General features: G+C 59.2%; 1 protein-coding gene across 2 annotated transcripts in view; it reads left to right on the top strand.

The window, feature by feature from the left end:
• The window catches only part of Hspg2 (heparan sulfate proteoglycan 2), an 85,510-nt gene that overhangs the window by 22,390 nt on the left and 39,946 nt on the right, over positions 1-23,174 (top strand). For both annotated transcript variants that reach the window (XM_013519589.1, XM_013519588.1), the window contains exons 3-33: positions 594-638; positions 5,432-5,541; positions 5,637-5,695; positions 5,947-6,107; positions 7,349-7,477; positions 7,678-7,944; positions 8,030-8,149; positions 10,879-11,010; positions 11,106-11,250; positions 11,350-11,501; positions 11,589-11,735; positions 13,336-13,499; positions 13,692-13,871; positions 13,970-14,166; positions 14,269-14,416; positions 14,919-15,046; positions 15,332-15,418; positions 15,495-15,553; positions 15,724-15,791; positions 16,676-16,816; positions 16,930-17,106; positions 17,267-17,446; positions 17,543-17,661; positions 18,235-18,346; positions 18,463-18,576; positions 18,664-18,791; positions 19,091-19,177; positions 19,469-19,518; positions 19,813-19,907; positions 20,050-20,190; positions 20,502-20,693. In XM_013519589.1, the coding sequence (XP_013375043.1) occupies positions 594-638; positions 5,432-5,541; positions 5,637-5,695; positions 5,947-6,107; positions 7,349-7,477; positions 7,678-7,944; positions 8,030-8,149; positions 10,879-11,010; positions 11,106-11,250; positions 11,350-11,501; positions 11,589-11,735; positions 13,336-13,499; positions 13,692-13,871; positions 13,970-14,166; positions 14,269-14,416; positions 14,919-15,046; positions 15,332-15,418; positions 15,495-15,553; positions 15,724-15,791; positions 16,676-16,816; positions 16,930-17,106; positions 17,267-17,446; positions 17,543-17,661; positions 18,235-18,346; positions 18,463-18,576; positions 18,664-18,791; positions 19,091-19,177; positions 19,469-19,518; positions 19,813-19,907; positions 20,050-20,190; positions 20,502-20,693 (4,034 nt within the window). The remainder of the gene's footprint in view (positions 1-593; positions 639-5,431; positions 5,542-5,636; positions 5,696-5,946; positions 6,108-7,348; positions 7,478-7,677; positions 7,945-8,029; positions 8,150-10,878; positions 11,011-11,105; positions 11,251-11,349; positions 11,502-11,588; positions 11,736-13,335; positions 13,500-13,691; positions 13,872-13,969; positions 14,167-14,268; positions 14,417-14,918; positions 15,047-15,331; positions 15,419-15,494; positions 15,554-15,723; positions 15,792-16,675; positions 16,817-16,929; positions 17,107-17,266; positions 17,447-17,542; positions 17,662-18,234; positions 18,347-18,462; positions 18,577-18,663; positions 18,792-19,090; positions 19,178-19,468; positions 19,519-19,812; positions 19,908-20,049; positions 20,191-20,501; positions 20,694-23,174) is intronic.

Here is a 23,174-nt window from a genome sequence, read left to right as displayed (position 1 = left end):
TATAATTCTAGCTACTCGGGAGGTTGAGGAAGAAGGATCCCAAATTCAAGGCCAGCGTGGGCAATTTAGCAAGACTGTGTGTCAAAATAGAAAAGATAAAGGGCTGGGAGTATAACTCACCACTCCCTGGGTTCAGTCCTGTGTATTGGAGAGAAAAATAAAGACACAGACGTGGGCCGCTATGTCCCCAGCCCTGGTCCTGGTGACTAGCATCCACCACGTAAAATTTGTGTGACCTTGGGGTGGCCGCAGCGCCTCTCTGCTGTCCAGGACTGTTGGGACCTACAGGGAGGTGGCTGGCAGTGCGTGGTACAGGATGATCCCCACCCTGCTGCTCCACCTCCTCCCCTCCTCACTTGGAGGCCAGTCTGATCTGATGAGTCCCTGGTGTCCGTGGCCTTGGTCCACACCCTCTCTGGTGGACATTCCCAAGCTGGCATTACAGGCTACGCTCCTGAATGGGCAAGGAGGGTAACCATTCTCTACCTGCCTGCCTGCCCCTGCCCCGCTGTGGGTTGGAGGCCACAGTGCCCAACACCCAGCGGGTGCTCGACAAGTATTATTGCTGAAAAAGGCCTTTCTTTTGTTTGCAGATGGCCTGGGCAGCGGGGACCTGGGCAGCGGAGATTTCCAGATGGGTAAGTTGCCACAGGCATCCTGCAGGCCCCCTTCGGCCCCATATCAGGCCTCTGACCCACAGAGGGCCCATCTCCTGGGCTGGGGCCCTCAAGGGCTCTTTGGGTCTGCCCTGGGCAGTGCACTGTGAGAAGTGAGGTTGGTCTCGTGCATGCCAAGTGACAGTCGTGTGGACATTGAGGATGGCCAGGGTCTGTGCCTGCCTTCATCATCAGCACAGGGCTGGGGGCAGTGGACAAAAGTAAGCGAGTTCTGATGGGGCCCGGGCCACCAGCTGCTTAGCATTCAGTGTAGCCTGCACTTCCCCAGGGCTGGGGTCACTTCCCCCAATCTAGTGGGTCAGGGGCATCCTAACTAGGCCAGTGCTGGCAGGAGGACTGGTCCTGGGGTAGCCTGGTCCTGACCATGGCCTCCCAGCCCTGGGACTTGGCGTCTGCCTAGGCTTTCTCTTGGGGCAGTCTGTGCAGGGTACAGGGAGCCTGGGAGCCAGGTGGGGCCCACAAGTGAGGTGTCAGGTGGGTCCTGGGGATACTTGTCACCTCCTACAGTGGTCTGTGCGCCTCCTGCTGAGCCTGGCCCGCCTGTAGAGGCCCTGCTGTAGTCCTCCCTGTCCGTTCGGAAGCATTGAGGCCCCTCCCCTGGGCTGCTGGGCAGCCATGCCCTCTGCCCTCTCTGAGTGGTCCTGCTCAGCCTTTCCCTCTTGGTAAGCAGCTGGGAGGACAGGGATGAGGGTAGAAGGGGGATAGAAGGGATGAGGGTAGAAGCAGCTGAGGGGCCCAAGGCCAGGGTCCCAGCTTGTCTTGTGAGTGGGCTGATCTGTGGGAAGAGGTAGGTCTAGATCTCTAGGCCCAAAGTCTGGCCCAGCCAGCTGCCCCTGAGGCACATGTGGCCAGCTGGGCTGAATCTCAGCTGGGAGACAGCAGGTGTGTCTTCCTGATCCCCAGGGTCCCTGTGCCACTGCAGGCCCAAGGATGGTACTCTCTATGCACTGGCCAGGAAGGGCCATTCTGAGCCACGCCCCTGGCCCTCCTCTCCCAGGCAGGGCTGTGCTCCCTGGCTCGGCATGCCGGCACCCTCCCTGACATTGTGATCTGCTCCCCTCCCTGGACCCCTTCCACCTCCCTGTCACCTCTCCCGCTGTCCTGTCTCTTTCTGCCTTGCCCGCTCTTGTTGTGCCTTTCTCTCTTTCCCTCTCTCTCTTCTGCCTGTCTTTGTCTCCCCATTTCTCTCTGCCCCCTCATCTCTGTCTCAATATCTGTACTTCTCTCCTCTTTTGCTGTCTGTCTCTCCTCACCTCTCCTCCCCCCAACACTGTAGGCTCAGGCCCACCCCTAGGTGACAAGGATTCTCCCCCCGGTGAGGGACCAGGCCCGGGTCAGGCGAGACCACCGTCTGCTCTGCTTCTCTTCAGCTCGTGCTGTGTTGTCCTTTCTCCCTGGCCTCTTCCCAGCTGCACTTGGCCATGAGTCACCCAGGAGGCTCAGAGGCCTCTCCCTGCCGTCTGGGCCAGACCAGCCCCTGCCCCTGCCCCATCAGACCTTATAGATGGAAATCCTGTGGCTGGGACCCCTCTGTCCCTTCCCAGGGGCTCCTGGTAGGGCTAGGGGAAGGTAGCGCCCCTCAGGAAACAAGGCCCTGGGGTCTCCACCTGAGGACAGGCTGATCGTGGCCACCCAGGGACCCAGAGAGATCCTGAGCTGGAGACGCAGTGCAGACTGTGGCCAGTTCTGCTGAGCAGAGATAGTAGGAGTCGGAGTGGCAGGGCTAGGCTAGGTGGGTGTGTGTCCTACTCCCTAGCCGTTGGAGAGTGACCCTAGCCTCCAGACTCTAGCTTCTGGCCCCAGTAAGCTCTCCAAGTAGGGTCACGGGCCAGGTAAAAGAGAGTTGGCCAGGGCAGGCACCTGAGCCCCCTAGGCTCCACGGTGCTTCCTGAAACCGGTGAGCCCCACCTTCCGCCCCAGCCCCCAGGCCCTCACAGGGTAGCCGTGCAGGCTGGAGATCGCGCACTTGCCCTGACCTGCCCTGCTGGTCTGGGAGAAGTGGGTAGGCTCGGGCTGGAAGGTCTGTGCCCCTTCCAGGTCCTACTAGAAAAGGGCTTTGTGGTGCTCCCGCCCCCTCCCCGGAGCAGCCACATTCCTGGGCAGAGGCCCGGACTCCTTGCCTGCCCTGAGCCGTGGGCTGAGGCCAGGGCCCAGGGTGGGGGGACTCTCAATGGGCCTCTGTGCTGGCTCACAAGGGGCCTCTGTGGCTGAGCTCACGGCCCCTACACATGCCCTGGCCCACAGAGCCCCACCACCCAGCGCCCCAGAGCCCAGCCCTGTCCCTGTACAAGCACCCTCTCTCGGTGCAGGGGTACACTCCTGAACCCGGACCCACTCCCCCAGGGCTCTCTTAGTCATGAGGGAGAGAGAGAGTCCTGGCTGAGGGGCCTGTGTGCCTCTGGGCCTGGTGGACAGAGAGTAAAGTGAAAGACGCTCCTTGCTCCGACACCTACATTTGATATCTGTCATTTCTCAGAGCACACTTCTGCCTCAGGGTCTTCACAGTTGCCATTCCGCTGCCTGGACCCCGTTTCTCTCAACAGCTCTGTGGCTCTGCCCTTTCCTTCACACAGTCCCTTGAAGAGAGGACTTCCTGTCCACCCACACCCGTAGGCCTCGCCCCAGCTCTCCTTGCTCGTGTCTTGCAGTCCATATATATTCAGATCCTCTGTTCGCCTTTCCTTTCTCCCCACACTGCAAGGGAGAAAGAAAACACAAACAGAAAATCTGAATATAGGATCTCTATGGGGACAGAAATTTTTCATTTGTGGGGCTCACCATTGTGTCCCTGCCCCCAGAACGCCACCTGGCACACAGCAGAGCCTGCTCAGGTGACTAGAAATAAAGCCAAGTCCATTCCCAGGCTTTCCCTTCACGACCAGAATTGATAGAGGCACTGCTGTTGTCCTTGTGTCACAGATGAGGACACAGGGTTCAGAGAGCTCAAACACTTGCCCATGATCACTTCTATCAGAGGCAGTGCCACTCGAGGGGCTGGGCTTTTAAGCACTGGCGTGGGTCACCTCCCTATCCTGTGCCAGGCTGGGTTCCAGCACTTTTCCCCTGTGTAAGGGTCCTTTGCAACTCACGTTACCTTGGCATTTATAATTTATACTTTAACTCATGAATACTGTGGGATTTAATGTGGTAAAGATCTTGTACCTTGTAGGTTTCCACAAAATGATCGGGAGTGAGTCTGATTATGTATGGGTACCACAGTCTCCATATACCATAGATATATGATATGGATTGAATATATCATTTTTCCAACATTTATCATTTTTCCAACATCTACTGTGTGCCAGCCTGTGTCTATGTGAATGTGTGTTTGTGTATATGTGTGTATGTACATATATAGGGCTCATATGTACATACATATATATGATGCCATTTGCCACACAGTTTAGTTCATATTTACAACACATACAAAATTATAAACATTGTGCTAGTCAGCATTGCATCACTATGACAAAATACCTGAGATAATCAACTTAAAAGGAAAAAAGGTTTGCTTGGCTCACAGTTTCAGAGGTTTCAATGCATGGTCACTTGGCCTTGTTGCTTTGGGCCTGTGGCAACCCAGCACATCATGGCAGGAGCACATAGCAGAGACCTGTTCACCTCATGGCAGCCAGGAAGCAAAGAGGGGGAGGGAGCATACCAATGTCTGCTTTGAGGCCATGTCCCTAGTGACCTAACTTCTCCTAGTAGACCCCACCTCCTAACAGGGACCAAGCCTTCAACACATGGACCTTTGGTGGACATTCATGATCCACACGATAGCAAACGGCAGGAAATGTCACGGTGTCATGTAGAGGAGGTGCCCACGACACAACAGCCGTCTGGGTATGCCCACACCAGAGTGATGGGAACATGGTCAGCCATCACTCCGTAGCACGTGCCATGTGCCAGGCACAGTGTGAACCCTGAGGCTCGGGATGGCTGAGACCCAAGGTCCCTTTTTGTGAAAATCACAGTCTGGTGGTAGAGAGAGGAAGACAAAAGCACAGCTCCTGATTCACAGGGCCAGTGCAGCGCCTGGGAACAGTCGTGCATGTGAGCATGATGTACTTTTCTCCTCGCTGCCACTCAGGGTGGTAAACACAGTTAACGCCCCTCCTTCACCATGGAGGCAACAGGTTCAGAGGGGCGGGGTCAGTGCCTGGGGTACAGCTGACTCCGCACATAATTGTTCCTGTGCAGGTCCATGGCCTGTCCACGTCCAAGCATAACTGCCAGGGTCTGTGCGACATATGGGGGCAGAAGCTGTGGAACCCCGAGGAGGTGCTCAGGCCCAGCCAGGGCAGGGCAGGTGTCTCCACAGAGGGGGTGATGGCAGAGCTGCATCCTGCGGGATGTGGAGGAACTCGCTAGGGAAGGTTGGGGAGGCGTGACCTGGTCACACCTGCAGAGTCCCTGTGGCCAGCCAGCCTCCTCTGTAAGCCACCCTTCCTGTCCGGCCTTCCTCTGAGTGTTGGGTGCCTCCTCTTCTCCACTGTCACTTGGTTTCTGGATCAGGCCATTTTCTGTGGGAGTTAGAGCCCCTCACTCCAGATGGGCCTCAATGTGGAGCCCTAGGCCGGCCTGCTGGGCCACCACACCTGTCGTTGTGGGCATTGTGGCCCAGCTGTGGACGCTGAGGTCTCAGCCCACGTGGGAGGCTTTCTGGGATGTACCCCATTTCTGCCCACTGGTCTAGTTGCCTGAGGCCGCCACATGCCAGGCCGCTGACACCCTTCTCCTCTTTTCTACAGTGTATTTCCGGGCGCTGGTCAATTTCACACACTCCATCGAGTACAGCCCTCGGCTGGAGGACGCAGGCTCCAATGAGTTCCGAGCTGTGTCGGAGGCTGTGGTGGACAGGGTATGATGGAAGGGCTCAAGGACCACCCTGGGGTGGGGGTCAGGACCTCAGATGGGGGCAGTGTTTGGGGACTGATGTGCCGTGTCCCTCCCCAGCTGGAGTCGGAGTACTTAAAGATCCCCGGAGACCAGGTCGTCAGTGTGGTGTTTGTCAAGTGAGAAGGGTCCCCTGGGGAGGGGCGAGGGGCTTGGGCTGGCCTGGAGAGGCTGGCTAGATGAGGGAGGAAGCCTGGGTCCCCGGAGGGAGGCAGGAAAGGCCCTATGGAATGGGAAGGAGGATCCTTTGGACCTTACGTGGGCACAGGCTGTGCCGGAGCAAGGCCTGAGCCCTGGGGCCAGGCCTCAGGGAGGAACGGAGAACACAGGCATCTTTCTTCCCGCCGCCCTCTGCCTGTCCCCACCTCAGGGAGCTGGATGGCTGGGTCTTCGTGGAGCTGGATGTGGGCTCGGAAGGGAATGCAGATGGGGCTCAGATTCAGGAGGTGCTGCACACGGTCGTCTCTGGGGGCTCCATCGGCTCCTATATCACCTCCCCCCACGGGTTCCAGTTCCGCCGCCTGGGCACAGGTGAGCCTATCCTGGGACTAGGGGCCACCGCCGCCCTCTGCCAGACTTTCTCAGACTTGTGTGCAGCCCCCCTCAGGGTCTGTGCCGTGGGCTCTCCTCGCTTGGGTTTGCACGCTGCTAGGTGAAGGAGCTCGTGACCTCCTGAGTCTCCCCATCAATCTATATCATCTTGGGTGGAGCCCAGCGTGCTTCCTCTAACAAGTACGCACCAGGCCCAGGTTCTGCTGTCTGCCTGAGACTTCTGTGCATTGCCTGTAGGAGTCCCTTCTCCAGATGGTACTCCTGAGTGCAAATGACTTCGGCATTTAGTAATAACCGGCCCTGGTTTCCTGAGCACCGAGTGGATGCCAGGCCTTTGTACTCAGGCTCAGCCCAGGCTGTTTGTCACAGTACCCTCTGTCCCATTTCAACCCGTGAATCTCTGGGCCGCCTCTAATTCACTCTTATAGGCGGTGATTCTCGCCCTGTCCCATCTCAGTTCCCTCTGTGGAAAGCCTCCACCATGTCACCCGTGTGCTTCTCACTCAGGGCCCCAGAACAGAGCAAACTGCATCCCTACCTTAGTTTAACCCAATCAGGAAAAAAATAATGATCCATCACCTTCCTTGTTCTACACATAGCACACCCAAAGGGCTCTGTTGGCATCCTCAGACCCAGGTCTAAAGATTGCCAGGTGCCCGGCCCTCTTCTCCCACTTTGCAAGGAGTCCTCCTCACTGGGGGTGGTGGGGTGGTCGGTTCAGCCCTCGGCTCCCAGGTCCCAGGAGGTGGCTGCTGACCACACCTTCCTTTCCAGCACAGACCCCCCCACCCCTCCCAGCTGCTGCAGGGGTCGTAGTGACACCAGGTGAGAGTAGATGCCCAGCCAGGTCCAGTGGGGAACTGGGAGAGTTTAGTGGCTGGAGAGGAAGAAGGACAAAAGCCAGATGGCTGGGCCACCTTCTGCCCTCCTCCTCTGTCCTCGCTGGCCCGGGCTGTGGCTTGCATGTGTGTGGTGTGGTGGCTGCACGCGTGTGGCATGTCACCTGTGTACAGCTCTATGAACGGGAGGGTGAGGCCACTGCCATGCATCCCGTGCCTGGTGTGTGCTGTGGTTGTGTCCACCCAGTACTCCTTACCCTCACCGTCTGCTGCAGTGGCCTGACACAGGCCCGAGGTCCCCTTGCAGCCGTGTGGTCCCTGTGCTGTGTCACACCTTCCAGCAGCCTCAGGCCTGCACCTCTCATTCCCTCCCACTCACAGTGCCCCAGTTCCCACGGGTCTGCACCGAGGCTGAGTTTGCCTGTCACAGCCACAATGAGTGTGTGGCCCTGGAGTACCGCTGTGACCGGCGGCCTGACTGCAGGGACATGTCTGATGAGCTCAACTGCGGTGAGGGGCTGTCTGGGAGCACAGGTGGCCTGTGGGTGCCATCTGTGCAGGCCTAGGGGCCCCACAGGAAGGGGGTGGTAGGGTCAAGGATGGGGGTGCCGGGTGCAGCAGGGAGCAGACTATAGGGGTCCAGGGAGGGTCTGGGGACGGTGGGGCCAAGGTTGCCGAGTCCTCTGCTAAACATCTGGGGCACTTTGCAGAGGAGCCAGTTGAGCCGGTCCCTGAGGTCAGCTCTGTGCCATTGGTGGTAGTGGAGACCTCACCATTAACACCCCGGCCACCAGAGGCAACCACCACACAGCGGCCATCAGATACTCGCCGTCCCCAGACTCCGTTTCCCCACCTGGCCACACCTGTGCCCTGCGAGCCCCACGAGGCTGCGTGCCACAGTGGGCACTGCATCCCCAAAGACTACCTCTGTGACGGGCAGGAAGACTGCAGGGACGGCAGTGACGAGCTGGACTGCGGTGAGCCGCAGGCAGGGGTTGTGGGAGCCGGGCCGGAGTGCTGGCCAGTGCCGGTCGGACTGCTGAGCACTGCTTCATCCCACAGGGCCACCCCCACCCTGTGAGCCCAATGAGTTCCCCTGTGGAAACGGACACTGTGCCCTCAAGCTGTGGCGCTGTGACGGTGACTTTGACTGCGAAGACCGCACGGATGAGGCCAACTGCCGTGAGTGTTCCTCAGTGCCTGTGGCCTGCCTGGCCCAGGCCATTTGCTCCCCATTCCCCCCAGACAGGAGTTGGCTTCCCTGGAGACAAAAGTCAAGGTTTGTCTCTCTGATCTGGGCAGGTGGTGCACACCTGTAGTCCCAGCTGCTTGAGAAGCTGAGACAGGAGGAGAACAAATTGAAGCCCAGCTTGGGTTACATAGCTAAACCCTGTCCCAAAATTTTAAAAGTGCCTGGGGATTTTTTTCTACCAGCTCAGTGACAGAGTGCTTGCCTAGCGTGTGTGAGTCCCTGGGTTCTATACCTAACACTGCAAAAAAATAAAACAAAAGTTCATCTCTGACCAGAGCTGTGAGGCCCCAGGCCCCAAGCTGCTGGTGGCTGGACTGCCCATGGTTGGTGCCTCTACTGCTTTGCCGAACTTTTGTGACCATTGGTCTTTTCTTCGTTACTGTGGGGAAGGTGGGCGTGAAATGGATGACTAAGAGCGTGATACAGTGGGGCCTCTTGATGCCGAGGTCCTGGTGTGCATGTGAGTCGAAGCCCTGCCCTGTGGGCTGCATGATTCCATTTTGTGCTGCTGTGAAGAATACCCAAGCCTAGGTACTTGATAAGCAATAGAGGTTTATTTGGCTCACGGTTCTGGAGGCTGGGCAGTCCAAGATCCGGGGATCGTGTCTGGTGAGGGCCTTTTTGCTGCGTCCTAACATGGCAGAGGTATCACAGTGGCAAGAGATAATGAATGAGAGGGCCAAAGCATCCTCTTTATCAGGAACCCGTTCCTCTAATGGCTTCAGAAACCCAGGCACCAGGGCAGGGTGCTGTCTCTCAGTGCTGTTGCATCGGGGATCATTTCCAACATGTGAACATTTAAAATATAGCACGGGGCTAGAGGTTTTTCATCTAAAGCTGGTTCTAAGTCATTTGTTCCTTCATCTACCCAGGTCTTCATCCATCTGTCAGTCCATCTAATCATCCTTTCAGCCATCCACATACTCATTCACCCAAGCATCTGTCTGGCCATCCATCTATCCATCCATTCATTCATTCATCCTTTTTTACCTAACTCTTCATCTAGTCATCAACCCATCTATCTAACATCCTTCTTCCCATCCATCCTTCCATCCACTGCCCACCTCTCCATCCGTCCATCTATCCATCCACCCACCCAACATCCTTCTTTCCACCCAGCTGTCTATCCATTGCATACCGGTTCACCTTGGACAGTATTGACGTCATGACAGTTAGGTGAGGGAGGCTGGAGGGTCAGAGACACACCATGCGGCACCTTGTGTGTCCCGTCCTGGGAGGTGAGCCTGTGCTTGTCACTCTGAGGTTGAAGATAATCAAGCCACTCCCCTGAGTCCAGGTATCTGGTGTACATCAACATTTCCTGCTATCGGCCTGCCTGCCTTTTCCTGCCTTCCGCCACCTTCCCTGCCCTGCAGCAGTCCCTGGGTAGGAACAGCACTGGCAGAGTCTCATGACACCCTCCTGTGGCTCTGAGCTCACCTGGGAACACCAGCCCCTGGGAGAGAGAAAGTAATGGAGGGTTTTGGCTGAAAAGCCCCTCTCCAAAGCCTCTGCAGGGAAAGAGCCAAGGAAGGCATGTGCTTGTTGACAGAGCACAGAGTGGAGAGGAAGTGAGGCTGAGCGGCCTTGGGGACCCTTCAGAAGCTTGGGTCAGAGTGTGTCAGAGCTGGCGGCCCCCTTGGCTCCTGCCTGGATGCGTGACTTCCACTCCTGCACTTCTGCTCCTCACCCTCTCTGTCTCTCATGCTTGGTTTCCTTGAGGAAGAACATGGGTCACCATCTACTAGAGATGCCCAGCGGCAGAGCTGTCTGTGGCAAGCCAGCTCCAGTCAATGGGTGCCACCCCTGGACCAGTGAGCAGGGGTACAGAGCATGGAGCACCCAGGAGGGCCCCGCCATAACAGATCTCTTGCAAGGCCTGTCTAGTACAGAGGACAGTATGGGTTACCCGTGGCTACAGACACCAGCTCCTCTGGCCATGCCTTGACAGGGCTCTTGTCCATTCGAGATGGCACTTCTCTGATTCTGAAGGTGGCTGATGATGTGAGCAACTGTATTTTAGTCTGGTTTTCATTACTATAATGAAATACCCAGAGCAGGCCAACTGTATAAAGAAAGGAAGTGTATTTAGCTCAGCTTGAAGGCTGAATGCCCGAACAGCAAAACACAGGCTCTGGCGAGGTGGTCCCTTGGCTGGGCCACCTCATGGCAAATGCAGTCATGGGAACAAGAGGAAGAGGAAGAGGTCACATCTTAAACAGGAAGTCAGGGGAGACTGGGACCCATAGTCGCTGCTGAGGATGCACCCCAGTGACCTAAGGAGCTCCCCCTAGGCCTCTCCTTCTGAAGTTCCTACCCCTTCCACATCACCACAGTGGGACCAGACTTCCACCACATGGGCCTTTCGGGACAAACAGCCTCCAAGCCACAGCCCCTGAGGGATACTGTGACGTGGCTGTGACATGTCAGGCTTTGGGGGGTGCAGAGGGAGTAAGTGGTAGAGGTAAGGTAAGGTGAGGAGCTGTTCATGGCACTGGTGGCTGTGTTGTGCTGGGTGTGACAGCGGCAGCTGTTAGGTGACCCTGAGGCTCCTGGGGTGGGCTGTTGCTGGGTGCCGGCATGGGGTGGAACCGCAAATGGGGTAGCCTTCCCTGAGGGCAGCGCCCCCATGCCCACGCCGCCTGACTCTGTCCCGCAGCCACCAAGCGCCCTGAGGAGGTGTGCGCGCCCACACAGTTCCGGTGCGTCTCCACCAACACCTGCATCCCGGCCAGCTTCCACTGCGACGAGGAGAGCGACTGTCCTGACCGCAGTGACGAGTTTGGCTGCAGTGAGCGGGGAGCTGGGGCAGATGGGCCTGTCCCCTGGGGCCCCTCCTCCCTGCCTAGTTCCTCGGACCCCTCATGCCTGCTCCCCTCTCCCCAGTGCCTCCCCAGGTGGTGACCCCTCCCCAGGAGACCATCCAGGCCTCCCGGGGCCAGACAGTGACCTTGACTTGTGTGGCCATCGGCGTCCCCACCCCCATCATCAACTGGAGACTCAACTGGGGCCACATCCCGTCTCACCCGAGGTATAGCTCTGGGCCCAGCGGGGGTGGGGGTGCTTCGAGGCCCGCAAAGCCTTGGCCAGTAGCCCAGGCATGACCCACCGCTGTCTCTGTACCCATCAGGGTGACCATGACCAGCGAGGGTGGCCGTGGCACACTGATCATCCGCGATGTGAAAGAGGCAGACCAGGGCGCCTACACATGCGAGGCCATGAATGCTCGTGGCATGGTGTTCGGCATCCCTGACGGTGTCCTGGAGCTCATCCCGCAGCGAGGTATGGGGCCAGCCTACAGACGCCATCGCGGGTAGAGCTGGGCCGCTTGCCCGTGGCCCGCCACAGCCCTCCTCTGCCGTCCTGCAGGCCCTTGCCCCGACGGGCACTTCTACCTGGAGCACAGCGCCTCATGCCTGCCCTGCTTCTGCTTTGGTGTTACCAATGTGTGCCAGAGCAGCCACCGCTTCCGGGACCAAATCCGACTACACTTTGACCAGCCTCGTGACTTCAAGGGTGGGTTGGGGGTTGGGGGCCATGGGAGGTCGGTGGGGGCACCAGGCTCGGGCCAACTCAGAGGAGGAGGACAGCATGTGCCACCCAGACCCAGGACCGGGATGGGAGGAACACAGAGAAACACAGAGCCCCAGAAGAAGAGCATTTCGGGGGAAACCAAATACTTTTAGGAAGTGCCAGGTCCTGCAAGCTCAGGGCTGTTTGTTTCCAGATGGGAACCCTGAGGTTCTGGGAGGCTATGGGCATCCCCAGGGTGACACGTGGGTTGTGGGCAGCCTGTAACCTGGAGCTGTTGGGTTGGAATCTGGATGGTCAGGGTGGGTGAGGCTCCAGGCAGGTGGGCAGCCTGCGTGTGAGCAGGAGGGAGGGCCTGGAGGTGGCTCCAGCAGGGAGGAAGAAGGCAGGCTGGGCCCTGGGGCCAGGCCTCAGGGCCTGTGTGTGGTCATTCTCAGATAAGGGGCCAAGGGGAGAGCCTTTCGGCAGGCAGGTATGGCCTCAACATTTGGAAAAACTTTTTAAGAATCAAAACCGACCCCCACCGGTGTGGAGTCACTGGCCACGGTGGCTGATCACATGCTCATGCAGTCTTTCAGTGCCTCGGCTGCAGTAGCCACCTCTGAAGCACTGCATCTCCCCCTGTGGTGGGCGGACCGTGTGGGAGAGCACAGGTACGCAGATTTCTGTCAGCATAGCAGGTTCCATAGGATGCTGCTGCTAGAGACTGGGTCTGCTATCCAGGGAGGCCCTGTGTCAGGTGACAGTGTACACGCTCTGTGTGTGTGTGTGTCTGTGTGTGTGTGTGTGTGTGTAGGAGAGGGCTGAACTGGAAGACCCATCATAACAACAAGATGGACTAGCCACTTTCTGAGCACTTTCTTGGCAGCGCCTTCTATTTTAACCATTTTAAATCAGTTTTCTCATTTTATCTCCCTAACAACAGTGAGGCGGGCCATGATTGACACCATTTTATAGATAGGGAAACTGAGGCTCGTACATCTCTTGCAGGGTGTAGCCAGGACTGGGGCTCCAGATCTTCAGCCCTCTAAAGCTCTCTGCTGCCCCCACTAGGCTGTCCAGAACCTGACAGTCCAGGGAGCTCAGCAAGCAAAAGGCCCCGAGAAGCCTTGCTGGGGAGAATCCCCCTGACGTTTCTTTGCCCTTGTGGTTCCCAAAATGACTCCCAGGCGTCTCTCTACAGCGTTGGCTTCCCCAGGGCTGATTTGGGAGGTGCAGCTCCAAAACTTCAAGGAGAGAGAAAGACTGGGAGAGCTGAGGGCAGAATCCCAGTTACTCGGGAGGCTAAGGCAGGAGGATCACGAATTATGGGTCAGCCTGGGTAACTTAATGAAACCCTATCTCAGAATTAAAAAGGGCTGGGGGTGTAGTTCAGTGGTAGAGCATCGAGCACCTGCCGGCATGCACAGGGTTTATTCCTTGGTACTAAAAAAAAGAAAGACTGGGAGGAGGAAAGCACTGGGCTTTATTTTGGAAGAAAGACCACAGTTTTCTCTACCTCAGATTTCCTGCAGAACTGTTCCACCTCTCGGGGCTCCCGCCTCAGGTGGCCGCTCTGCCCTCACAGCTCTGCTGCCCCCCACAGGCGTGAACGTAACCTCGGCTGCGCAGCCTGGCGTGCAGCCCCTCGCCTCCACCCAGCTGCAGGTGGACACTGCCCTCCAGGAGTTCCAGCTGGTCGACCTGTCGCGCCGCTTCCTCACCCATGACTCTTTCTGGGCTCTGCCTGAGCAGTTTCTGGGCAATAAGGTGAGGGCCAGCTCGCCTGGACTGAGCCCTCCTCCCTGCCCCGGACCCACCTGGGCTCCCTTTCCCCTGACCCTGAGCATCAGGGAGGCTCAATGAGGGAGGTGCTGGAGGCTGGACACAGCTGCTCATGGAGGTACGGGGGCATCACTTGTGCCTGCAGCGCCCTGTCCTAATCCACTCCTTCTCGGCCAGGTGGACTCATATGGCGGCTCCCTGCGCTACAAGGTGCGCTACGAGCTGGCGCGTGGCCCACTGGAGCCCGTGGAGCGGCCGGACGTGATCCTGGTGGGGGCTGGACATCGCCTGCTCTCCCAAGGCCACACAGCCACCCACCCGGGGGCTGTGAACCAGCGCCAGGTCCAGCTCTCGGAGGTGGGTGGTGCTTGAGCTCAGAGGGGGCGGCAGCTGGGTGGGGGTGGGGGAGCACAGCAGGGTGATGCTGATGTGCGACCCCTCCTCACCCGCCCCAGGAGCACTGGGTGCACGAGTCTGGCCGGCCCGTGCAGCGGGCGGAGATGCTGCAGGTGCTGCAGAGCCTGGAGGCGGTGCTCATCCAGACAGTGTACAACGCCAAAATGGCCAGCGTGGGCCTAAGCGACATCACCATGGACACCACGGTCACGCACGCCACCAGCCACGGCCGCGCCCACACTGTGGAGGAGTGCAGGTGCCTGGCCCAGCGGGGCTGCGGATCACGACCCTGACGAGGGGAGAAGAGAAGCAGCAGGGCCTCGGGTTCCCGTAGCCACTCTTGGTCCTGTCCCCACAGGTGCCCCATTGGCTATTCTGGCCTGTCCTGCGAGAGCTGTGATGCCCACTTCACCCGGGTGCCTGGTGGGCCCTACCTGGGCACCTGCTCTGGCTGCAACTGTAATGGCCACTCCAGCTCCTGTGACCCTGTGTATGGCCACTGCCTGGTGAGTAATGCCAGCTGGCACTGAGACACCAGATAAGGGCATGGTGTGAGACACCCTTGTGCCCATAAGATTAGCACAAGCCTCCAGAATGACTGTCAGTGGCTGGTAGAAAAGCTTCCATGACCTCGGGATGGATTAACAAAGATAGAGTATCCAGACATGGGAGGTGAAGGTCTTACTGTCTTCCACCCTCTCTGTTGTTAATGCCGGAGGGCGCTGTGTGAAGCATGAGAAGTACAGTCCTTATGAGACATCCTTAAGGGAAAGGAGCCCAGACATCACTTCTTACAAAGAGTGGAGAACGGGGATTGTGGAGCTCACTCAGCAGGGCAGAACTGTTAATCTCCAAATCCCTGAACAGCTGCCAGCATGAAGGAGTGGACTTCAAGGCCAGAACCGGCCAGTGGGTGTGGCTTAGAAGACACCTCAAAGCCCTCACCCCAGCCTGTCTGGCTGAATTCTGCTCTGCAGAACTGAGCTGCTCCCTCTGCTCTGCTCCTAGAATTGCCAGCACAACACAGAAGGACCACAGTGCAACAAGTGCAAAGCCGGCTTCTTTGGGGATGCCACAAAGCCCACGGCCACTGCCTGCCGGCCCTGCCCCTGCCCCTACATCGATGCCTCCCGCAGGTCAGACCCAGCTCAGGCTGTGGGAGGGAGGCGGAGTCCTGGATTCAAATCCTGACCTCATCACTGAGTTTTTTTGTTCGCCATGAGTTCTCCAGACTCTGTTTCCCTTTCGGGTCGCTGTGGGCTGCAGTTGCTACAAGGCTGCAGATCAGGAACGGGTGGGCAGGGAGGCAGGGTCACACCTCCTAGTCTGCTGTGGCCAAGTGGGCAGCCTTCATTTCCCGGGTGGGTGTGTCAGGCCTGGTCCCCAGCCCTGCCCCATGCCCTGCCTATTTGGTGCCACAGATTCTCAGACACTTGCTTCTTGGACACGGATGGCCAGGCCACGTGTGACGCATGTGCCCCTGGCTATGCAGGTCGCCGTTGTGAGAGGTGAGAGGGACAGAGGACTGGGTGGGGGCTGTACTTGGGGGTCCAAGAAGGGCTGCTGATGCCTCTATCTCCCCAGCTGTGCTCCTGGATACGAGGGCAACCCCATCCAGCCCGGTGGAAAGTGCAGACCCACCAGTGAGTATCCAGGGCCTTCTCCCCGACCGCCCCAGCACCTTCCTGGAGTCTGGCCTGAACCCAGGATCCTTGAGAGCCACCTCCCCCTGCCTGTCTGTCCTGACTCTGTCTGTCGTCCCATGTCTATCCCACTCTCACTTGCCCTGCTGACACCCACCTTGTGTCCCCAGACCAGGCGATCGTGCGCTGTGATGAACGAGGCAGTGCCAGGTCTGCAGGCGAGGCCTGCCTCTGTAAGGTACGTCCCTGGGCCGGGAGGCAAAGAGACACTGACCTCTCCTGGTGGCACACATCTGTAATCTCAGCGCTGGGAGGCTGAGGCAGGAGGATCACACTTTTGAGCCCTGTCTGAGCAACTTAGTGAGAACTTGTCTTAAAATTAAAATTTTTTTTTAAAAAAGGTTGGGGATGTAGTGCAGTGTGAAGATCCCAGGTTCCATCTCCAGTACTGGGGCGTAAAAAGTGGCTTGGCCTCGGGCAGGAGCCCCAGTGAGGAAGTCAAGTGACTGAGTTAAGACCTCACCATGTATGCAGCTGTTCCACTTCACCTCACTTCACCAGCCCTCATGTGGACACCAGATTGGCATCCCCACACACAGGCTCAGAAAAGGGGTGCTGCTTGCATTCAGGGTGAGGAAATCAGCATCAGTGGAGAAAAAAGACTGGCTGGTGTTAGTCAGGCACTCCTGACTGGATGAGCAAGCTGAGTGACCTCGTGCAAGTCACTTCACAACCTTGAGCCCCAGTACCGTCCTGAGAAGGATGGTGATATTTTTCTGTACCTCCAAGTGCTTAGGGAAATGGAGTGAGGTGATGACTGCAGAGAAACTAGCACAGTACATGCAACCCTCCATAAATTGCAGTAGAAACTACTTCAACCAAATTGCTTCATTTCAAATCAAACCTCATTTGTGAGCTCCCTGGCAATCGAAGAGAAAAGGGAAAATAACTGCACAACCATATACAAACTGGAAATCATTGTTCAGATGGTGGCAGTGCCTCCTATGAGAATCCTTCCAGTGGCTCTTCTGGGTCCCATTGAGACAGTGGGTGGATTCAGCTGGTGGCCCCAGGCAGCCCCTCTGGTGGGCTATCCTGCAGCTCCCAGGTCTCTGCCTACAGAATAATGTGGTGGGCCGCTTGTGCAATGAGTGTGCTGAAGGCTCCTTCCACCTGAGCACCCACAACCCTGATGGCTGCCTCAAGTGCTTCTGCATGGGTGTCAGTCGCCAGTGCACCAGCTCGACCTGGAGCCGTGCCCAGGTACCCTTGTGGGGCAGGCGGGGTGGTGGGAGGGAGGTGGCTCAGCCCAGGGCTGGGTGGGGCAAGGATCAGTCCCAGGCCGCAGCCTCACCTGGCCTCTGCTCCCTTCCCAGGTGCTCGGGGCCTCCGAGGAGCCCACACAGTTCAGCCTGACCAACGCTGCAGGCACCCACACCACCAGCGAGGGCATCTCCTCATCCTCGTCCGGGGAGCTGGTTTTCTCTGCCTTCCACAGCCTGCTGTCCGGACCCTACTTCTGGAACCTCCCCGCACGCTTCCGGGGGGACAAGGTGAGCAGGGCCAGGGCAGAGACAAGCAGCTGTGGGCGCTGGGAACAGCACAAGCAGAGGCTGGGAAGCCGAGTGCCAGGTGCTATGGAGAATGGTAGGATCCGTGCAAGGAAAAGGTGGGCAGAGCGGTGACCAAGTGTCTGTCTGTCCCGTGCCCCAGGTGACCTCTTACGGTGGAGAGCTGCGCTTCACAGTGACCCAGCGGCCCCAGCCCAGCTCTGCGCCCCTACACGGACAGCCGCTGGTGGTGCTGCAGGGCAACGGCATCACCCTGGAGCATCACACCTCCCGGGAGCCCGCCCCTGGGCAGCCCAGCGCCTTCGCCGTGCCCTTCCGGGAGGTGAGCCCTCACAGGTGTGGGTACGGCCGGCCCTGCTCCTCTCCCACACGCGTCCAGGATGCCAGGGCTTACACTCGCATGCCGTCTCCTTGGCAGCAAGCATGGCAACGGCCTGACGGGCAGCCGGCCACTCGGGAGCACCTGCTGATGGCGCTGGCGGGCATCGACGCCCTGCTGATCCGCGCGTCCCACACCCAGCGGCCCGCAGAGAGCAGGTCTGGGCCCGGATGGGAGGACAGAAGGGGGCGCAGGGAGGGGACCCCAGTCTGAGCCTAACTGAGGTGCAGCCAGGCTGCCAGCTGGGCCCCGTACGGGCTGTGTGACCTTTCTGTGCCTCATTTTCCCAGTCTGTTTAGAAGAGATTGTGCTGATGTCTCTCCCCTCGAGCTGGTCTCAGCACGGGCCTCCTAGAAGCAGAGCTTGAGGCTGGGGATGGTGTGCGTGTGATTGCCATGGGAAGCCATAGGGAAGGGGAGAGACGCAGGACAAGCCAAGTAGGGCTGTGGCCGAAAGTCTGGCCTCAGCCTGGTTCCCCGTGGGGCCCTGTGGAGTCCTCATAGGGGAGGCAGAGGATCTCTTGTCCTGTGCTCATGTACCCTGTCCGGGTTCTGGAGTCTCAGGTGTGAGCCTTTAGCCCCAGCCCACGAGTCTGCTGTGATGGCCCTGGCCGGGCCTCTGGACAGGGCCCCACAGCGTGGTGGCAGGACACACGGGTGATACATCTCGGACTCAGGCACAGCCGGCAGGGTGAGCACGCACGTGCTCAGACCGTGTCCTGTCATGCGCAGGGTCTCCGACATCAGCATGGACGTGGCTGTGCCTGAGGTCACCGGCCAGGACCCTGCCCTGGAAGTGGAACAGTGCACCTGCCCACCTGGGTACCGGGGCCCATCCTGCCAGGTGAGCCTGGGCACCGCCTCCAGCCAGCCCCTCCTCCATGATCCCTGGCTGTTCCCTTTGGGTCCTGACCTCCCTGGCACCTCCCAACCCAGCAGCCCCTCATCTCCCATTCCTAGGACTGTGACACAGGCTATACACGCATGCCCAGCGGCCTCTACCTGGGCACGTGTGAACGCTGCAGCTGCCACGGCCACTCAGAGGCCTGTGAGCCCGAGACAGGTGCTTGCCAGGTGAGTCCCACCTCCTTCCTCCCTACCTGAGTCATGTGTGTCCTCCAGAGGCCCAGCCCTGACCACACTCTGCCCTCCCCTGCCCAGGGTTGCCAGCACCATACAGAGGGCCCTCGGTGCGAGCAGTGCCAGCCAGGATACTACGGGGATGCCCAGCGTGGAACACCCCAGGACTGCCAACCATGCCCCTGCCATGGAGCCCCCGCTGCCAGCCAGTGCGTCTGGGCCCTGCCCCTCCTTGGGGTGTCCACCACCACTTCCTGTGTTTACCCTCCCTGGCCCCGTTGGGAGGCACTGGTTAAATTCGGGGTGTGGTTTCCTCAGCGTGTCACCTGGAGGAAGAGACACTTGCCCGCAGCACCTCGGCATCCCCACCCGTTGGGGGGGTGGAGCCCCCCACCCCTGTGCACGAGCGAGCAAGACGACATGCAGGGAATGCGACCCAGGCCTCCTCCTCCCCTGGTCCCGAGGGAGGGCCTGCCGCCTTCCTGACTAGACGTTTGCCCCCCACCAGGACTGCCCACACCTGCTTTCTGGACACAGACGGCCACCCCACCTGTGACTCGTGTTCTCCAGGCCACAGTGGGCGTCACTGTGAGAGGTGAGGCATGTGGCAGGGAACGTGCAGGACAGGCTGCCTTGGAGCCCTCAGGCAGCCCACCCCTCCTATCAGGACCAACCAGGCCCCCAAAGCCTGGGATTGGAAACCCTTAGACACACCCGGGCGGAGCCCTGCACAGGTCCCTTCCACCTGTCGAAGGTCGGCTTGAGTCTGGATCGAGCCAGCTCGCCTGCTGTGTGGTCCCGTGCACGCCTCTGCTCTGCACCCGTTCTCCACCTCGGGCCTGGGCTCTGCACGGGCTCCCCGGCATTCAGCTTTTTCTCTTTGCAGGTGTGCCCCCGGTTACTATGGCAACCCCAGCCTGGGCCAGCCTTGCCAGAGTGAGTAGGGCTGTAGGGACAGGGAGGTCTCCAGCGTCGGGCTCCCCAGTCTCCTGGGGTGCAGCTAGGACAGAGCCCCTGTTCTCGCATGACCTGGAGCAGGTGGCTTTAACTTTCTGACCTGTCTGCATCTGCATGGGTCCCTGGCCACCCTCCCCCACTCCAAAGCTTTGTGGGAGCGCAGGTCGCTGCCTCGGAAACACACAGCAGCCCCCTACACCTGTCTTGGACAGCAGGGGGAGTGGGGTGCCTGGAGGTTTGGGGGCTCTTAGTTATAGCTTTCCTCCACCTCAGGAGATGACCAGGTGCCAGATGGGAGAGGTTGTAACTGTGACCCCCAAGGCAGCATCAGCAGCCAATGTGACACCAGTGGCCAGTGCCAGTGCAAGGTCAGTCAAAGCCCTGTGATCTTTGGGGCCTGCCTCTGGCCAGGGTGGAACTGGGGTGGGGCAGGGCTGCTCCAACTGCTGGCCTCCTGGTCCGCAAGAGACCCCCAGCTGCCTGCATACACCTGCCGTCTGCCCATCACAGGCCCAGGTGGAAGGCCCCACCTGCAGCCACTGCCGGCCCCACCACTTCTACCTGAGCACCAGCAACCCCGAGGGCTGCCTGCCCTGCTTCTGTATGGGTGTCACCCAGCAGTGCACCAGCTCGTCCTACACTCGCCACCTGGTAAGAGCCAAGGAAGTCCGAGGCCTGGGTCCAGCCGTGTCCCGGTTCCCTCTGGGGATGGGTCCCCTGGTCCCCTTTGCTCCCATCTAGCACAGAGCACAGAGACCCGACCCCTTTCGGGGGCTGCCAGTCCCCCATTATTGCTCATCTCTGTGTGAGCCCAGCACCTCCCCATCCTCACCCCAATGTTCCTCACCATTATTTCATTCCAGCCCTGATCTCAGAAAGCCCTAACTTCCTGCCCTGATGCCCTCCCGTGCCCGGGAGGTGCCGTAGTTCTAGACTGACGCTCGTCCTCCTTCTGCTGCCAGATCCTTACCCGCTTCGCCCCCGGGGACTTCCAAGGCTTTGCCCTGGTAAACCCACAGCGCAACAGCCGCCTGGCGGGAGACTTCACCGTGGAGCCCGTTCCCGATGGCACCCAGCTGTCTTTTGGCAACTTCGCCCACCTCGGCCATGAATCCTTCTACTGGCAGCTGCCAGAGACGTACCAAGGAGACAAGGTGGGGCCCATGGCAGGGCTGCAGACCTCCCAGAGCGGCAGCTCGGAGCTGGGTCCCTCTGGGCACCGTGGTAGGTGAAGATGCCAACAGGTGTTCGCCTCGGGCGGTCCCAGCAGGCAGCCACCTGCCCCGTAGCTTCCGGGTCATGGTTCAGCATGCGCCTGTGGGCTCCAGCAGATGTGGATGTCAATCTCTGGACCCTCTGATAATCCTCAGCTCCAGGCAGCTGGCAGGATTGCGGGGAGCTCTGGGCACATGGTGCGAGTTCATCTGGTAATGCTTCTGAGCCTTTGTGCGGTTTCCAAAAGCTGAGTTCTGAGCCAGGCCCTCCAAACACAAGGGCACATGAGACACAGTCACTTTCATTCATTCAAAATCCACTGGTGGGGCTGGGGATTTAGCTCAGCCGCAAAGCGCCTGCCTGGCAAGCGCAAGGTCGTGAGTTCGGTTCCCGGTACCGGAGCAAAAAAAACAAAACAAAAAACAAACAAACAAAAATCCACTAGTGAGCCGGGCATGATGGCACACACCTGTAATCCCAGCACCTGGGAGGCTGAGGCAGGAGGATCATTGTGAGTTCAAGGGCAGCCTGGGATACCAAATGAGACCCTTTCTCAAAAAAACCAACAACAAAAGAAATCCACTGGTCTACACTGCAGGCTCTGAGCTGGGGGTTGGGCATAGCTGTTCTTACAGTGTCTCCTAAGCTCTTACCATGTGCCAGGCATTATTCTGAGCATCTTTGTGTATCAAAAGTCACAACTGTCTAGGCCAGGTACTCCTACTCTCCTACTTAATAACTGAGGAAACTAAGGCAGGACAGGCTCAAGGAGACCTTACCTAAAGGTCCTAAATGATTCAAACCCAGATCACAGGCTGTGGAGTGTGTCTCTGCTGCTCTGAGACGTGGTCTGGTGGAGTGGTGGTGCTGGGGAGGGTACTGTAAGGGGCAGGGTCTAAGGGCAGCCTGCCCACGTGTGCTGCTCAAGTAGTCACAGCCGCCCTGTGGTACCCGGGGAAGCGGGACTTGGCACAGGAGTCTGCTACTGACAGAGACCCGTGCCCAGGGACACTTAGGCAGCGCTCTCTGAGGTTGCCTGGTCCCCGTTCCTTGGACAGCCCAGGTACCCCAACCCTGTTGCAGAGCTCACTACCTTGTGACCTCTTCTTGGGTTCCCTCCCTCCTGCCTCTGTCCCCCTCTCCCTCCACTCTTACCCCGCTCTCCTGGCCTCTCCTCGGGCCCCACAGGTGGAGGCATACTTGGCGCGGATGCGCCGGGCTCACCAGGTAGGCTTTGCTGTGAGTGGGTGGCGTTGGTGTGCTGTAGGCATGGTGTGTTCTTAGGTGCCTCACCCCTGCGAGGGGAGATGTCCGGTGCCCAGGACAGTGTGGGTCTGCATGAGGTCAGGGTGCTGCCGCACCCAAGCCCTGGCCGGCCCCGGGAGAGGCTGTGTGCCTGTCGCAGCTCCCTGCCTGTGGTCTGGTGCCCAGCCAGCTGTCTGCAGTCAGGATGGTGACCGAGGTGGCAGGGAAACGACCCAGATGCTAATCTGCATGGCTGCTCCTGGCCCCCAGTTCCCCTGGCATTGCCCACCCCCCCGCAACCTCCATTACCCTCCTTGTGTGCTCGAAGCCTGGGGTAACCCTGGGTGGCCGCCCCAGGAGGGGAGCATGCATCTCTGTGGCCCTTTCTGGCCTCCATGTCCACGGGGAGAGAATCCTGCCCATGGCTCCAGCTCTGTGTCCTTGGGAGGGCTGAGCTGGCTTGTGACCTCCACCCTATCAGAACCGCACGACACTCTCAGAGGAGCAGTGGCGGGAAGCTGTGAGAAGTGGGAGGATCCCAGGGCCCCCAGAGGGCAGGGGTCACGCACAGCGGGCATCACAGGTAACCAAGAGCTTGGCCAGGCAGGCTGTGTCTGGGACTTGGGGAACCAAAGCTGGCCTTTCTGGACCATTTTCCTCAATTCTACTCCAGGCCCAGCCCAACGCCCAGTCCACCCCAGGGTTCCACAAGGGGCTTGGCCTGGTGCCAGGCCCTCATGGAGAGGGCAGCCCAAGGAACAGCCTCTGGCATCTGTGGCAGGGGGCCGCCCCCAGAGCCTCTGGCTTCCGCTGGCAAGCTGTCTGCCGCTCTTTGGCTGGGTACCCGCTGGAGGCCTCTCCCCAGCAGGCCAGGCCCATCCCAGGACACCCACTGGGTTCCTGAGTACCAAGTGGTCCGAGGGCACAGGGCAGAGCAGTGGGCGTCAGCACTGGTGTGGAGGGTGCAGAAGTGGGAGGCTGTGGGGCTGGCGTAGGCTGAGGGCAGAGCCCCATGGGCATCCTTTCTGTCCCTTTCTGCTCTTCTCCTCCTCCTTTCTCTTCTGGTCCCCCAGGTGGATGAGGCCCAGAGGCGGATGGATGCTGAGATCTGGCAGCTCCTTGCCAGCTTTGCTGCCCAGCCCCAACCCCATCGCCGGGTTCTCCCTCCCCGCCCC

This window comes from Chinchilla lanigera, unplaced genomic scaffold (assembly GCF_000276665.1).
Source record: "Chinchilla lanigera isolate Chin_1 unplaced genomic scaffold, ChiLan1.0 scaffold00051, whole genome shotgun sequence".
NCBI lineage: Eukaryota > Metazoa > Chordata > Mammalia > Rodentia > Chinchillidae > Chinchilla > Chinchilla lanigera.
This window is presented reverse-complemented; position numbering and strand designations above follow the sequence as displayed.